The sequence below is a fragment of the Balaenoptera ricei genome, chromosome 2 (genome assembly GCF_028023285.1).
Source record: "Balaenoptera ricei isolate mBalRic1 chromosome 2, mBalRic1.hap2, whole genome shotgun sequence".
Lineage (NCBI taxonomy): Eukaryota > Metazoa > Chordata > Mammalia > Artiodactyla > Balaenopteridae > Balaenoptera > Balaenoptera ricei.
Window position 1 is genome coordinate 166,511,278 of NC_082640.1, and position 14,943 is coordinate 166,526,220.

At 41.5% G+C, this 14,943-nt stretch overlaps 1 protein-coding gene across 1 annotated transcript in view; it reads right to left on the minus strand.

The window, feature by feature from the left end:
- The window catches only part of LOC132360185 (stonin-2-like), a 237,367-nt gene that overhangs the window by 171,704 nt on the left and 50,720 nt on the right, over positions 1–14,943 (minus strand). The window contains exon 4 of the mRNA XM_059915241.1: positions 3,840–4,034. Coding sequence (XP_059771224.1) covers positions 3,840–4,034 — 195 coding nt within the window. The remainder of the gene's footprint in view (positions 1–3,839; positions 4,035–14,943) is intronic.

Consider the following 14,943-nt stretch of genomic DNA (forward strand, 5'->3'; position numbering starts at 1 on the left):
CGCAATGCTAAAGGACATGGGGGTCGAGAGTGGGCAGATAAATGACAGAAGTCTCCCCAAGGAAGGTCCTCCCAAGGACCCCCAAGCCCTCAGCACAGGAACCCATCATCCTGAAACCCCGCAGCGTCTCTCCACTTACCCCGGCTCACTGCTGAGGATCACGAAGCCCCTCTCGGATCCCATCCCACAACGCATATGGTTTACAGTCCTCTTTGGGGCAATAAAGGAGTAGGCAATAATTACCCTCATTTCCCATGCTAAAGGGAAGTAAGGCACAGGGCTATTCAATTAGGATTTTTTTTTTACTCCTAGGGCACTTCGCACTGTACGAAGCACCTCTGCACACACCCTGTCGCCCTGCCTGTGCAGGGATGCCAAGCCCCATTTCACAGATGAGGAAGAGAAGCTCCAGAGAGAGGAGACAGAGGTGGATGAGAATCTGCTCCTCGGCCTCAGAGGGATTCAGTTTACCCTGACTGAAACATCCAGCCTCAAAGTAGGGCTCTCCCAGAGGCTGGCCAGTGCCACAGGCCTGGTGCCGGGCACAGGATGGGTAGTCACCTGGCTGGGGGCGGTCTTTCCCATGTCTATCGATTTCTTTGAGGCTCTCAATAGCTCAACTGAAAGCATCTGTAAATTCCCCATTGCTGGGGTAGATGGGTAAGTGCCACAGGCTTAGAAATACTTGGTCGTCCTCCTAAACCTTGTTTTTCCTTATCTTCCTTCTATCCTGGGAGTCAGGACGAGTTAAAGGCTTTTCAAAGCCAGAACTCCACCCTGTTGGCACCGGTCAGGACATTCGGGAAGAACCTCATGGGGTTCCCACAGCGAAGGCTGCATCCAGACACCGTCCACACGGCCTGGGCAACTGCCCTCTGAGCTACTCACCTCACTGCCTCTCATCTTCCAGGGCCCTGGAGGCACACCGGTTCCCACCTCTGGTCCTGGAGAGTGACTGGAGGTGAGACGCAAAGGAAGACCTCTCCATCATAAGCAGATGGGGGCGCTGCTAGCACCTGGGCCCATCTGGGTCCTTGCCTGAGACTAAAGAATTAGGATATTTCTTTTCAAAATGCAGTGTCCAGAAACTTGTTTAACACAATATAGTGGGCACAGCGCAGTTATCTGTAAGAACTCATATCTGTTAAGGAAACAGGAGCTTTTTCCTCAAGCTCTGGTATACATATATATATATATATATATATATATATATATATATATATATATATATATATATATATATCTCTTCTATACCTATCTGTACAGAAGGTCTGGAAGGTAACAGCAAATTGATAACATGATGACTCTGTGGCACTGCCAGGTTTGGGAGCCACTGGAAAAGGCTTTGGAACTTTGACTGAGACACAGGTTTGTCCATTCCTTAGCGGTGTTCTCTTGGACAAGTCTCTTAACCTTCTACAGACTCAGGGTCAACTAGGATATGAGAATGATGCCTGCCAGCAGGATTCTTGTAAAGGCAGCGATAATCCACATCGGACACACAGCACACACTCAGAAGGTCCTGGCTATGATTATTACTACTTCTGCAAAAGAGGACGGTTGCTAAAAGGCCATACCTCTAGCCTCCCTGTAGCTGCAGAAACCGCCTCCTGCTGAAGGAGGGAACCGAGAGCATCACTCATCATTCTCTAGTCCTGGTTTTGCATTTGTGTCTCTGGAGTGACCCCAGCCTGCAGGACATTTAGTTCCTGGTAGGGACCAAAGTGTGTTGGCTATTCTCCATTTGCTTCACCACCACCCCTCACTCCAAAGCCATTCCCCACCTCTCTCCACCTGCTCTGTGGCCTGGTGGCTGACTGCTGCGGGGTGCCTCACCAGGGCTCCATGCCCTTTGGTTTCCGACAAGATCTGCTGATGGGAGGATCAACACAAGATCTGGGTATTTACTCCCCCCTCTCTCCCCACTTTGCCAAGTCTCTGGCAGCGGTGTTGTTCTTTCTATAGCCATAGCACCTGTGGGGCACCCCCTCTTCCATGAATCTAGGTCTTGTTGCCTCTGTAAGCAGTTCTTTCATTGAACTCTCTTCAGATAAACCCCTCTGAGGGCACCATCTGCTTCCTGCTAGGACCCTGACCAAAACAACACAGAGGAGGAGGCTTTCTCAATGAAAAGGGAGATACTAAACATAATTATAAGCTTTGGGGACAGACAGATTAACAATGTCCAGTTCAGGCTAGGACTCCGATGTTCATTATTTGAACCTCTAGGAATTAAAGCAATTTTCACCTAAGTAAAGAGGCCACCAAAAAAACCAGCCTGAGCCTAGAGATCTTGACGTTTCCTGCAGTGAGGAGCCCACCTCTACTTCTCTAAAGCAATAAGAACCCTGGGGCAGGAGAGAGAAGAAATCACATCCTTGACGATCATTCATTCTGTGTCAAGCATTATGTTAAGTTGTTGTACATAAACTGTCTCACTTGGAGTGAGTAATAATTTGGCTGAGGTAAGTACTATTATTACGGCCACTTTTCAGATGGGGAAACTGAGTCGTAAAGATACTAAGAATCTTGCCCAAGGTCACAATGGCAGAAGGAGGATCTGAACCTGAGCAGTGTGACTCCAGCGTCTGTGTGCTCTTAGCCTCCTCCACGGGAAGGCTTGGCAAAGAGGTTGAGAGCAAGGAGACGCAAACGGGAGGCAAGCACCGCCTCTCTTCCTCACCACCTCAGCTTGTGACTTCCCATCCACAAGATGCTCCCACCCATGAAATGCTCCCCAGGGTGGAGAGGGGGTTGTGGGGGCGTATTTCAGCCGCTGATCAAGATCATCCGTCACAGGGCATCAACCAGAATTGAGTGTGTCGGTGCAAACAAAATGCAATAAAGAACTGTGGCTTGTGAAGAGAGAGAGAGAGACCATCATAAACTAGGATTCCTTGCAATATTATCAAATACCAAACTAAATCCTGTCTGAACCCTTTAGTCTGCAAGAGGGATCACTCTTTCTACTTGTAGAACCTCCCAGTAGCACACACCGTGAGGAAAAATGTTACCCAAATTTGAAAAATGATCCAGAGACAAATTCCTAAAGCTCACCTTTGAGAAGGAAAAACAAATATTGTTGGACACACTGGGTAAATTCATCCACAGAGAAACCATCAGTAACTCTATCACTTTCAAAGGAAAGCAATCCCTTGGGCCAAATAACCAAAACACTAACCACACACAACATCTTTCCAATGCTGCCCTAAACCCAACCCATAATACAGTGCTTGCTGACAGGCCCATATTCTACCTGCAAAGCCAGCCAGCATTCCACCCTACACCTACCGGAAATGTAATAAATGAGAACATGGGATGTTATAGACTGGTGCATAGCTCAATCCAGGCACAACAGAAAAAACAGAACTGCAAAATGATCTGTACTCTGGACACAGCGGCTGCATCCTGATTCTCATTCCACTTCACATAACATTTACTTTTTCTCTGCTTAAATCTAACCTCCCTCTTGCTGAACAGGGAAGGTGCGTGGGTGGCAGGATGAAAGATTCAGCCTTGTGCATATTACACATAGTTCGGTTAACCAAGGAGAAAATAAATTGACGGGGAACCGTACTTGTACAGAACAGTCAGAAAACAACCCCTGAAGATATACTGTCAAATGGTTTCCCAGTATTGATAACCTGCCAACCAACCAGCCAATCTGTGTGAATGTTTTTTCCCAGTGCAATTCTGAACCGCTCAGGATTCTAGCTTTTTGACTGGATGACTATGCCTGAACTCATTCCGCAAACAAAGCTGGCTGCAGAGATTTGATGAGTGGCAACAGGTCACCAAAAGTGATTTGCAGAGCCCTCTGGCTTGGGGCTCCATCTTACCAGTCGAGTCGGCCCTGGAAGCCAGGCCACTCTGCTCCTCAGCACTGACGAGCTGCAGGTCTGTGTACGAGGGGCCAAAACTAGGACTACTGGTGTCTTCAGAATGTGTGGTCCAGCTGCTCTCGGAGGGCAGAGGGCACCTCCTCAGGGAGTTGAAGGAAGGGCACGTCCAGCAGGGCATGGTCAATGATATGGCTGGGGACAGACGGAAAACCAAAAACATACAGTATAAATAGTTGTACATTATCTTTAGTGCTTGTCTGACTTCGATGTAATGAAAGTCAGACAAGCACTAAAACAACACAAGCACTATGAAACCTCAACAGCCGTACAAGGCAAGGAAGTGTCATTCATGATACAGACAGGGAAAACTAACTGACTGAGACCCCACAGTGAGTCAGTATCAATACCGGTACTACAATTAAGGTCTAATGACCCTCAAATCAAAGATAAGCTCACCAAAGAATATGAGTGATTTTAGGCTCTACTTTTTTTTTTTTTTTTGGCTGCATTGGGTCTTCGTTGCTGCCCATGGGCTTTCTCTAGTTGCGGCAAACGGGGGCTACTCTTCGTTGCAGTGTGCGGGCTTCTCATTGCGGTGGCTTCTCTTCTTGCAGAGCACGGACTCTAGGCGCACAGGCTCAGTAGTTGTGGCATACAGGCTTAGTTGCTCCGCAGCATGTGGGATCTCCCCAGACCAGGGCTCAAACCTGTGTCCCCTGCATTGGCGGGCAGATTCTTAACCACTGTGCCACCTGCGAAGTCCCTAGGCTCTACTTTTATTTCTAAACCCAGGTTTCGGCTTCATTCAGACCTAAACTACATGCAGTTTCACCCTTACCCTTACATTTCCTCCATTTTTAGTGGCACACCAACACTCTCAAGAAAACTCACCAATTTGCGCTGCAAAATTAGAGCTAGGTTGGATTAGGGGATAAGAATGTGAATATAGATGTATCTGCATATGAATGTGATATGTCTCTGCTTGCCTTGAGTTTGACTGTAACTGGAGAATCTGTAGACTGTTACATATACAAATTGAGATCTACTAGGACTGCTGACCTGGCTTACAATGAAAAATATCTTTAAGGGGGAAGTGCACAGGGCTTGGCTTTATCTCTGTAACCTTGAGCACCAAATTTAGCAAAAACCACTTCGGAAAGTTTCTTTTTTTAAAATCAAGTTTCCTAATGTTCCTAATTTGTCTTTGGTTAATTGCCTATCACATGGTTTCTCCACCGTGTTGCATAAGAATCTTATTGCAAATTTACTGACAAGTACTGAAAACAAGTGCTGAAAAGAGTGTGGACAGGGAAGGAAGAATTAAAAAAAAGAAAGAAACTAGCAATTATTGAGTACCCATGAAATGTCAGACACTTTTACAAATGTCATCTCATTTTGCCCAGGGATCCTGAGAGTTAGACAGTGGTCTTCCTTTACACAGGAGGTAACGGACTGAAAGAGGTTAAGTAGCTTGTCCAAAAACATAGAGTCAGTCAGGCCTCCTGGCTGGAGAATCGAAATTATGGTGTTGGGTTCAGAAACAGGAAGAGATACTGAGATTTAAGAGGAAAATGAATAAATAAATAGCAATATCTGCGACATGGTGTAAATATGAAACTACAGAGAATTTTCATTCTATTTTCTTAGGCATTTATAAAACATATAGATCTTTTCTCTATCTGGAATGCTTATGGCTCACACCCCGTTTTCCTTAAAAATGTCACCTTCTCAGTGAGGTACTCCTAAGCTATTCTCTCCAAAGATGCAAGTCCCCTTCTCTGCTTTATTTCTCCTTAACGTTATCTCTGTCTAACATCCTATATATCCAATGTCTTCCCCGCTAGAATTCAAGCTCCTTGGGGGCAAGGATTTTGGTTCATTATTGTTCACTCTTCTACCCTGAAGGCCAGCAGGATTTGCTACCCCAAAACATGCCTTTTTGGAATAAGGATTATTTTAGCCTCATTATTTTTTAGAAACAGCTGATGAGGAAGAAGCTCTGAAAACTCAGTGAAAGTTACCCTATTGTAAGGGACATTTACATTTATAAGGGAAATCTCCATTTGTAAAGGTGTCTCCCTCTCTGTACCAGGAATAGGAGGAGGTCCAAATCTCTAGAGACCCTTTACCAGCAGAGAAGGCCTGGACTCAAATCTGTATAACAACCTTACCCTTGTTTACCAGGGTAACCTGGTAACTTTCCCAAACTGGCCTATTCCTTCCCCCAACATCCTCTTTTGTCTTGAGCTAGTATTTAAGGTGGTGGCTTGGGCCATTTCAGGGAGTTATTCATTTTTTCTGGGTACCTCCCATGTATACAGGAGTATACGTGTTTATTAAACTTCTGGGGAGCCACTCAGAACTACGTCCCAGGGACTTTGGACTGCAGGCAGCCATGTGGCGGACAGGGTCTTGGTGCTCCGGCTGGGTGTCAGGCCTGTGCCGCTGAGGTGGGAGAGCCGAGGTCAGGACACTGGTCCATCAGATACCTCCTGGTTCCACGTAATATCAAACGGCGAAAGCTCTCCCAGAGATCTCCATCTCAACGCTAAGACCCAACTCCACTCAATGACCAGCAAGCTCCAGTGCTGGACACCCTATGCCAAACAACTAGCAAGACAGGAACACAACCCCACCCACTAGCAGAGAGGCTGCCTAAAATCATAATAAGGCCACAGACACCCCAAAACACACCACCAGATGCGGTGCTGCCCACCAGAAACACAAGATCCAGCTTCATCCACCAGAACACAGGCACCAGTCCCCTCCACCAGGAGGCCTACACAACCCACTGGACCAACCTCGCCCACTGGGGGCAGACACCAAAAACAACGGGAACTACGAACCTGCAGCCTGCAAAAAGGAGACCCCAAACACAGTAAGTTAAGCAAAATGAGAAGACAGAGAAACACACAGCAGAGGAAAGGGCAAGGTAAAAACCCACCAGACCTAACAAATGAAGAGGAAATAGGCAGTCTACCTGAAAAAGAATTCAGAGTAATGATAGTAAAGATGATCCAAAATCTTGGAAATCTAATGGCAAAAATACAAGAAATGTTTAACAAGGACCTAAAAGAACTAAAGAGGAAACAAACAATGATGAACAACACAATAAATGAAATGAAAAATTCTCTAGAAGGAATCAATAGGGGAATAACGGATAAGCGACCTGGAAGATATAATAGTGGAAATAACTACCACAGAGCAGAATAAAGAAAAAACAATGAAAAGAATTGAGGACAGTCTCAGAGACCTCTGGGACAATATTAAATGCACCAACATTTGAATTATAGCAGTCCCAGAAGAAGAAGAGAAAAAGAAAGGGACTGAGAAAATATTTGAAGAGATTATAGTTGAAAACTTCCCTAATACGGGAAAATAGTCAATCAAGTCCAGGAAGCACAGAGAGTCCCATACAGGATAAATCCAAGGAGAAACATGCCAAGACACATATTAATCAAACTATCAAAAATTAAAATACAAAGAAAAAATATTAAAAGCAGCAAGAGAAAAACAACAAACAACATAGAAGGGAATCCCCATAAGATTAACAGCTGATCTTTCAGCAGAAACTCTGCAAGCCAGAAGGGAGTGGCAGGACATATTTAAAGTGATAAAAGGGAAAAACCTACAACCAAGATTACTCTACCCAGCAAGGATCTCATTCAGATTCAATGGGGAAATTAAAACCTTTACAGACAAGCAAAAGCTAATGAGGAGAATTCAGCACCACCAAGCCAGCTTTACAACGAATGCTAAAGGAACTTCTCTAGGCAGGAAACACAAGAGAAGGAAAAGACCTACAATAACAAACCCAAAACAATTAAGAAAATGGTAATAGGAATATACATATTGATAACTACCTTAAATGTAAAGGGATTAAATGCTCCAACCAAAAGACATAGACTGGCTGAATGGATACAAAAACAAGACCCATACATATGCTGTCTACAAGAGACCCACTTCAGACCTAGGGACACATACAGACTGAAAGTGAGGGGATGGAAGAAGTTATTCCATGCAAATGGAAATCAAAAGAAAGCTGGAGTAGCAATTCTCATATCAGACAAAATAGACTTTAAAAAAAGACTATTACAAGAGACAAAGAAGGACACTACAAAATGATCAAGGGATCAATCCAAGAAGAACATATAACAATTGTAAATATTTACGCACCCAACATAGGAGCACCTCAATACATAAGGCAAATGCTAACAGCCATAAAAGGGGAAATCGACAGTAACACAATCATACTAGGGGACTTTAACACCCCACTTTCACCAATGGACAGATCATCCAAAATGAAAATACATAAGGAAACACAAGCTTTAAATGATACATTAAACAAGATGGACTTAATGGATATTAACAGGACATTCCATCCAAAATCAACAGAATACACTTTCTTCTCAAGTGCTCATGGAACATTCTCCAGGATAGATCATATCCTAGGTCACAAATCAAGCCTTGGTAAACTTAAGAAAACTGAAATCATATCAAGTATCTTTTCCAATCACAACGCTACGAGACTATATATCAATTACAGGAAAAAATCTGTAAAAAATACAAACACATGGAAGCTAAACAATACACTACTAAATAACCAAGAGATCACTGAAGAAATCAAAGAGGAAATCAAAAAATACCAAGAAACAAATGACACGGAAAACACGACGACCCAAAACCTATGGGATACAGCAAAAACAGTTCTAAGAGGGAAGTTTATAGCAATATAATCCTACCTCAAGAAACAAGAAACATTTCAAATAAACAACCTAACCTTACACCTAAAGCAATTAGAGAAAGAACAACAAAAAATCCCCAAAGTAAGCAGAAGGAAAGAAATCATAAAGATCAGATCAGAAAGAAATGAAGGAAACAGTAGCAAATATCAATAGAACTAAAAGCTGGTTCTTTGAGAAGATAAACAAAATTGATAAACCATTAGCCAGACTCATCAAGAAAAAAAGAGACGATTCAAATCAGTAGAATTAGAAATGAAAAAGGAGAAGTAACAACTGACACTGAAGAAATACAAAGGATCATGAGAGATTACTAGAAGCAACTATATGCCAATTAAACGGACAACCTGGAAGAAATGGACAAATTCTTAGAAAAGCACAACCTTCCAAGACTGAACCAGGAAGAAATAGAAAATATAAACAGACCAATCACAGGCACTAAAATTGAGACTGTGATTAAAAATCTTCCAACAAACAAAAGCCCAGGACCAGATGGCTTCACAGGCGAATTCTATCAAACATTTAGAGAAGAGCTAACACCTATCCTTCTCAAACTCTTCCAAAATATAGCAGAGGGAGGAACACTCCTAAACTCATTCTATGAGGCCACCATCACGCTGACACCAAAACCAGACAAAGATGTCACAAAGAAAGAAAACTACAGGCCAATATCACTGATGAACAAAGATGCAAAAATCCTCAACAAAATAGTAGCAAACAGAATCCAACAGTACATTAAAAGGATCATACACCATGATCAAGTGGGGTTTATCCCAGGAATACAAGGATTCTTCAATATATGCAAATCAATCAATGTGGTACACCATATTAACAAATTGAAGGAGAAAAACCATATGATCATCTCAATAGATGCAGAAAAAGCTTTTGACAAAATTCAACATCCATTTATGATAAAAACCCTCCAGAAAGTAGGCATAGAGGGAACTTACCTCAACATAATAAAAGCCATATATATATGACAAACCCACAGCCAACATCATTCTCAACGGTGAAAAACTGAAACCATTTCCTCTAAGATCAGGAACAAGACAAGGCTGTCCACTCTCACCACTATTATTCAACATAGTTTTGGACGTTTTAGCCACAGCAATCAGAGAAGAAAAAGAAATAAAAGGAATCCAAATCAGAAAACAAGAAGTAAAGTGTCAATGTTTTGCAGATGACATGATACTATACATAGAGAAACCTAAAGATGCTACCAGAAAATTACTAGAGCTAATCAATGAATTTGGTAAAGTAGCAGGATACAAAATTAATGCACAGAAATCTCGTGCATTCCTATACACTAATGATGTAAAATCTGAAAGAGAAATTAAGGAAACACTCCCATTTATCACTGCAATAAAAAGAATAAAATACCTAGGAATAAACTTACCTAGGGAGACAAAAGACCTGTATGCAGAAAACTATAAGACACTGATGAAAGAAATTAAAGATGATACAAACAGATGGAGAGATATACCATGTTCTTGGATTGGAAGAATCAACATTGTGAAAATGACTCTACTACCGAAAGCAATCTACAGATTCAATGCAATCCCTATCAAACTACCAATGGCATTTTTCACAGAACTAGAACAAAAAAATTTCACAATTTGTATGGAAACACAAAAGACCCCGAATAGCCAAAGCAATCTTGAGAACGAAAAATGGAGCTGGGGGAATCAGGCTCCCTGACTTCAGACTATATTACAAAGCTACAGTAATCAAGACAGTTTGGTACTGGCACAAAAACAGAAACATAGATCAATGGAACAGGATAGAAAGCCCAGAGATAAACCCACACACATATGATCACCTTATTTTTGATAAAGGAGGCAAGAATATACAATGGAGAAAAGACAGTCTCTTCAATAAGTGGTGCTGGGAAAACTGGACAGCTACATGTAAAAGAATGAAATTAGAACACTCCCTAACACCATGCACAAAAATAAACTCAAAATGGATTAAAGACCTAAATGTAAGGCCAGACACTATAAAACTCTTAGAGGAAAACAGAGGCAGAACACTCTATGACATAAATCACAGCAAGATCCTTTTTGACCCACCTCCTAGAGAAATGGAAATAAAAAGAAAAATAAACAAATGGGACCTATGAAACTTAAAAGCTTTTGCATAGCAAAGGAAACCATAAACAAGATGAAAAGACAACCCTCAGAATCCGAGAAAATATTTGCAACTGAAGCAACTGACAAAGGATTAATCTCCAAAATTTACAAGCAGCTAATGCAGCTCAATATTAAAGAAACAAACAACCCAATCCAAAAGTGGGCAGAAGAGCTAAATAGGCATTTCTCCAAAGAAGATATACAGATTGCCAACAAACACATGAAAGGATGCTCAACATCACTCATCATTAGAAAAATGAAAATCAAAACTAGAGTGAGGTATCACCTCATACCAGTCAAAATGGCCATCATCAAAAAATCTACAAACAATAAATGCTGGTGAGGGTGTGGAGAAAAGGGAACCCTCTTGCACTGTTGGTGGGAATGTAAATTAATACAGACACTATGGAGAACAGTATGGAGGTTACTTAAAAAACTAAAAATAGAACTACCATACCACACAGCAATCACACTACTGGGCATATACCCTGAGAAGACCATAATTCAAAAAGAGTCATATACCACAATGTTCATTGCAGCACTATTTACAAAGCCAGGACATGGAAGCAACCTAAGTGTCCATTGAAAGATGAATGGATAAAGATGTGGCACATATATACAATGGAATATTACTCAGCCATAGAAAGAAACGAAATTGAGTTATTTGTAGTGAGGTGGATGGACCTAGAGTCTGTCATACAGAGTGAAGTCAGAAAGAGAAAAACAAATACTGTATGCTAACACATATATATGGAATCTAAAAAAAAAAAAAAAAAGGTTCTGAAGAACATAGGGGCAGGACAGGAATAGAGACACAGACGTAGAGAATGGACTTGAGGCCACAGGGAGCAGGAAGGGTAAGCTGGGACAAACTGAGAGAGTGGCATGAACATATATACACTACCAAATGTAAAACAGATAGCTAGCGGGAAGCAGCCGCATAGCACAGGGAGATCAGCTCAGTGCTTTTGTGAGGGGTGGGATAGGGAGGATGGGAGGGAGATGCAAGAGGGAGGAGATATGGGGATATATGTATATGTATAGCTGATTTACTTTGTTATACAGCAGAAACTAACACACCATGGAAAAGCAATTATACTCCAATAAAGACATTAAAAAAAAAAAAACTTGTTTTTCTCTTGTTAATTTTTTATCACAGGGGTTTCTCAGCTAAGAACCTAGAAGGGTAGAGGAAAAATTATTGTTCCTCCCCCCAAATCCCCATTTCTAGAATAGTGCCTGGTGTAAAGTAGGCACTCAGTAAGGATTTGTTGGTTATGTCCGTAACAGTCTATACACAGATATTCTATATTAAATACAGACTGTTAAAATAAAACTCCCACACAAACATAGGAAAAAAAATCAAAACACTGAAAATAAAAAGAAGAAACAACCAAGAAAAAAAACAAAAGCAAGGGAATTCCCTGGCAGTCCAGTGGTTAGGACTCGGCACTTTCACTACTGGGCCCTGGCTTTGATCCCTAGTCGGGGAACTAAGATTGTGCAAGCTGCACGGCACAGCCAATAATAATTATAATAATAATAATAATAATAATAAACAATTTTTTAAAAAAGCAAAGCTGAACTTTTAAAAGCTTATCACAGGATTGCCATTTCCTACAGTATCATGGATTAGACACTGAACTATTATGGAAATAGAAGTAAAATATTACGTAAAATGTAACAACAATATTTACAATACATTACAGGGTAAGCAAGAAAGTAAAGAGTTATCAGAGGCCGAGTGAAAGCTGGAACCCAGAAATGGTAAGCAGAGCACACAACCTGATTTTTATACCCTGAGGATTTTGTACAAACCAGGGAGACTCCTAAATCTGAATTTTTTCAATCTCTTGTGAAGAAGGTGTAGGGGAACAGAATTTGCCACCCTAAAATATGTCTCTGTGGCATATTAATTGTCTTACACTGGTCATTTTCTAAGAAACAGCAGACATGAGAAGTACTCTGAAAACCAAGTAAGAGTTACCGTTTTGTAAAAAAAATTTCCATTTGTAAGGGAAATCTTATTTGTAAGGGTGTGTCCCTCATGCTGTACCTCATACCAAGAGGAGGATGACCAAATCTCCAGAAACTCTTATCAGTGGAGAAGGCTTGGACTTAAATCTGCATCATAATCAGCCTTGTTTACTCTGCTTTTCCTGGTCACCTCCCACCAAAGACTCTCACCACCCTCAACATCCTCTTAAGTCTTTAGCTAAGGATGGTATATAAGGCGAGGGCTTCAGCCATTAAGACAAGTTACTCAGTTTTTCTGGGTCTCTCCCATGTATATGTATCATTAAAGTTTTGTTTGATTTTCTCCGTTAATCTGTCTCATGTTAATTTAATTGACCAGTCTGAAGAACCTAGAAGGGTAGAGGAAAATTTCTTCCTCTCTGACAAGCCAAAGGGGAAAAAACCTAGGACTTACCCAAGATGGAAAATCTAACAGAAGATGGGTGCCTAAAGCTAGAATTCTCAAAGGGCTCAGTTAAAGGGTAAATTAGGAATAACCCCCACTAGTAACCCCATGCTAAGGATGCAAGATAGAGGGGAAAAAAAATATCTGAGATTTTATAACCACAAGCTGTCCCATATAGGGGTTTGCAGCTAAAACTACTTGTGTGGTCAGAAAAACTTCCAGTCTGAGAACCTGGTCGAAGTATTTCCACTTTGATAGTGGAAAGAGAGTAAAACGCATGGAGGATAGAGTGAGAAGGTCCCATAGATATCTAATCTGAGTTCCTAAAGAGAAGGGAGAGAGAATGAAGGCAATACTTGAAAAAATGCTGGCTGAGAATTTCCCAGAATTTATGAAAGATTTTATTTGTCAGATTAAAAATCCCAAAGTATCTCAAGGAGGGTAACCAAAAATAACTCCATAAGTAGATATCAAAACTATATAAGACTGAAACCAAGCAGGACCCTATGGGGCTCCTGGGCACAGAAGCTTTTCTGTGTGCCCCATTTCTTGTTTGTAGGGAATAGATTCCAGCCTCCATGACCTTCCCTGAGTTCCGCAGGGCAGATTCGAATGGTTGCTAATCAGGGAAGGGAGGGGTTGCAGAGACAAGGGAGGAACAGTCTAGAAACAGTAGTGCAGCCTTGGGGCAGGGATACACATAAAAATATCTTTGAGCTCTTTACAGAACTAAAACCCCCAACAAATGGAAGACTTAGCATTCTTCATTTCCAATTAAAGGAACCAGAAAAACTCTTCAAGAGACCACCTGAGACCAGATTAAAGGAGTGCAGGCCCTGCGCACACCCTGATCCTTATCAGCAACCCTGCCCTTGAATCATTGCTGTAAGTCTTCACCAAATCCCCCCAGGTTGGGACACATAGTTTTTGAGGGGCACGAGCCCACTGTGTCCCCCTTTGCCTGGAAAAGCAATAAAGCTATTCTTTTCTACTTCACCCAAAACTCTGTTTCCGAAATTCGATTCGGCACTGGTGCACAGACGCTGAGTTTTCGACACCAAGACCAAAGACATAGAGAAGATCTTAAAAGCTAGCAAAGAGAAAATAAGATTACCAATCTTATTCCTATTCCCCAGTTTTACATGTGGTACGTGTCTGTGTTGTATTTATTTCTATGTAATGTTATCAACGTGTAGGTTTGTGTATCCACACTACAGTCAAGATACACAACAGTTCCACCACCACAAGGATCCTGCCTGTTGCCCTTTTATATCCAGTCCCACCTCTTCCCCTCATGCCCTGTTCCTAAACCCCTAGCAACTACTAATTTGTTTTTCATTTCTATAATTTTGTTATTTCAAGAATGCTTTATAAATGGAATCATGCAGTATGTAACCTTTTACAATTGGCTTTTATCACACAGCATAATGCCTTTGACATTCACTGACGTTGCTGAACATATCAATACTTCATTCCTTTATACTGCTGAGCAGTATTCCATAGTATGGATGTACTACAGTTAGTTTTGCCATTCACCTGCTAAAGGACATCTGGGCTGTTTCCAGTTCTTGGCTATTATAAATAAAGGTGCTATGAACATTCATGTAGAAGTTTTTGTATAAACATAAGTTTCCATTTCACTGGGATAAATGCCCAAGAGTACAACTGCTGAGTTATATGGTAATTGCATGTTTAGTTTTATAAGAACCTACCAAACTGTTTTCCAAAGTTGTTGTACCATTTTACATTCCCACCAGCATACATGAGTGTCTCCTTATTTTCTTAACAGGGTCTTTTGCAAAGCAAAA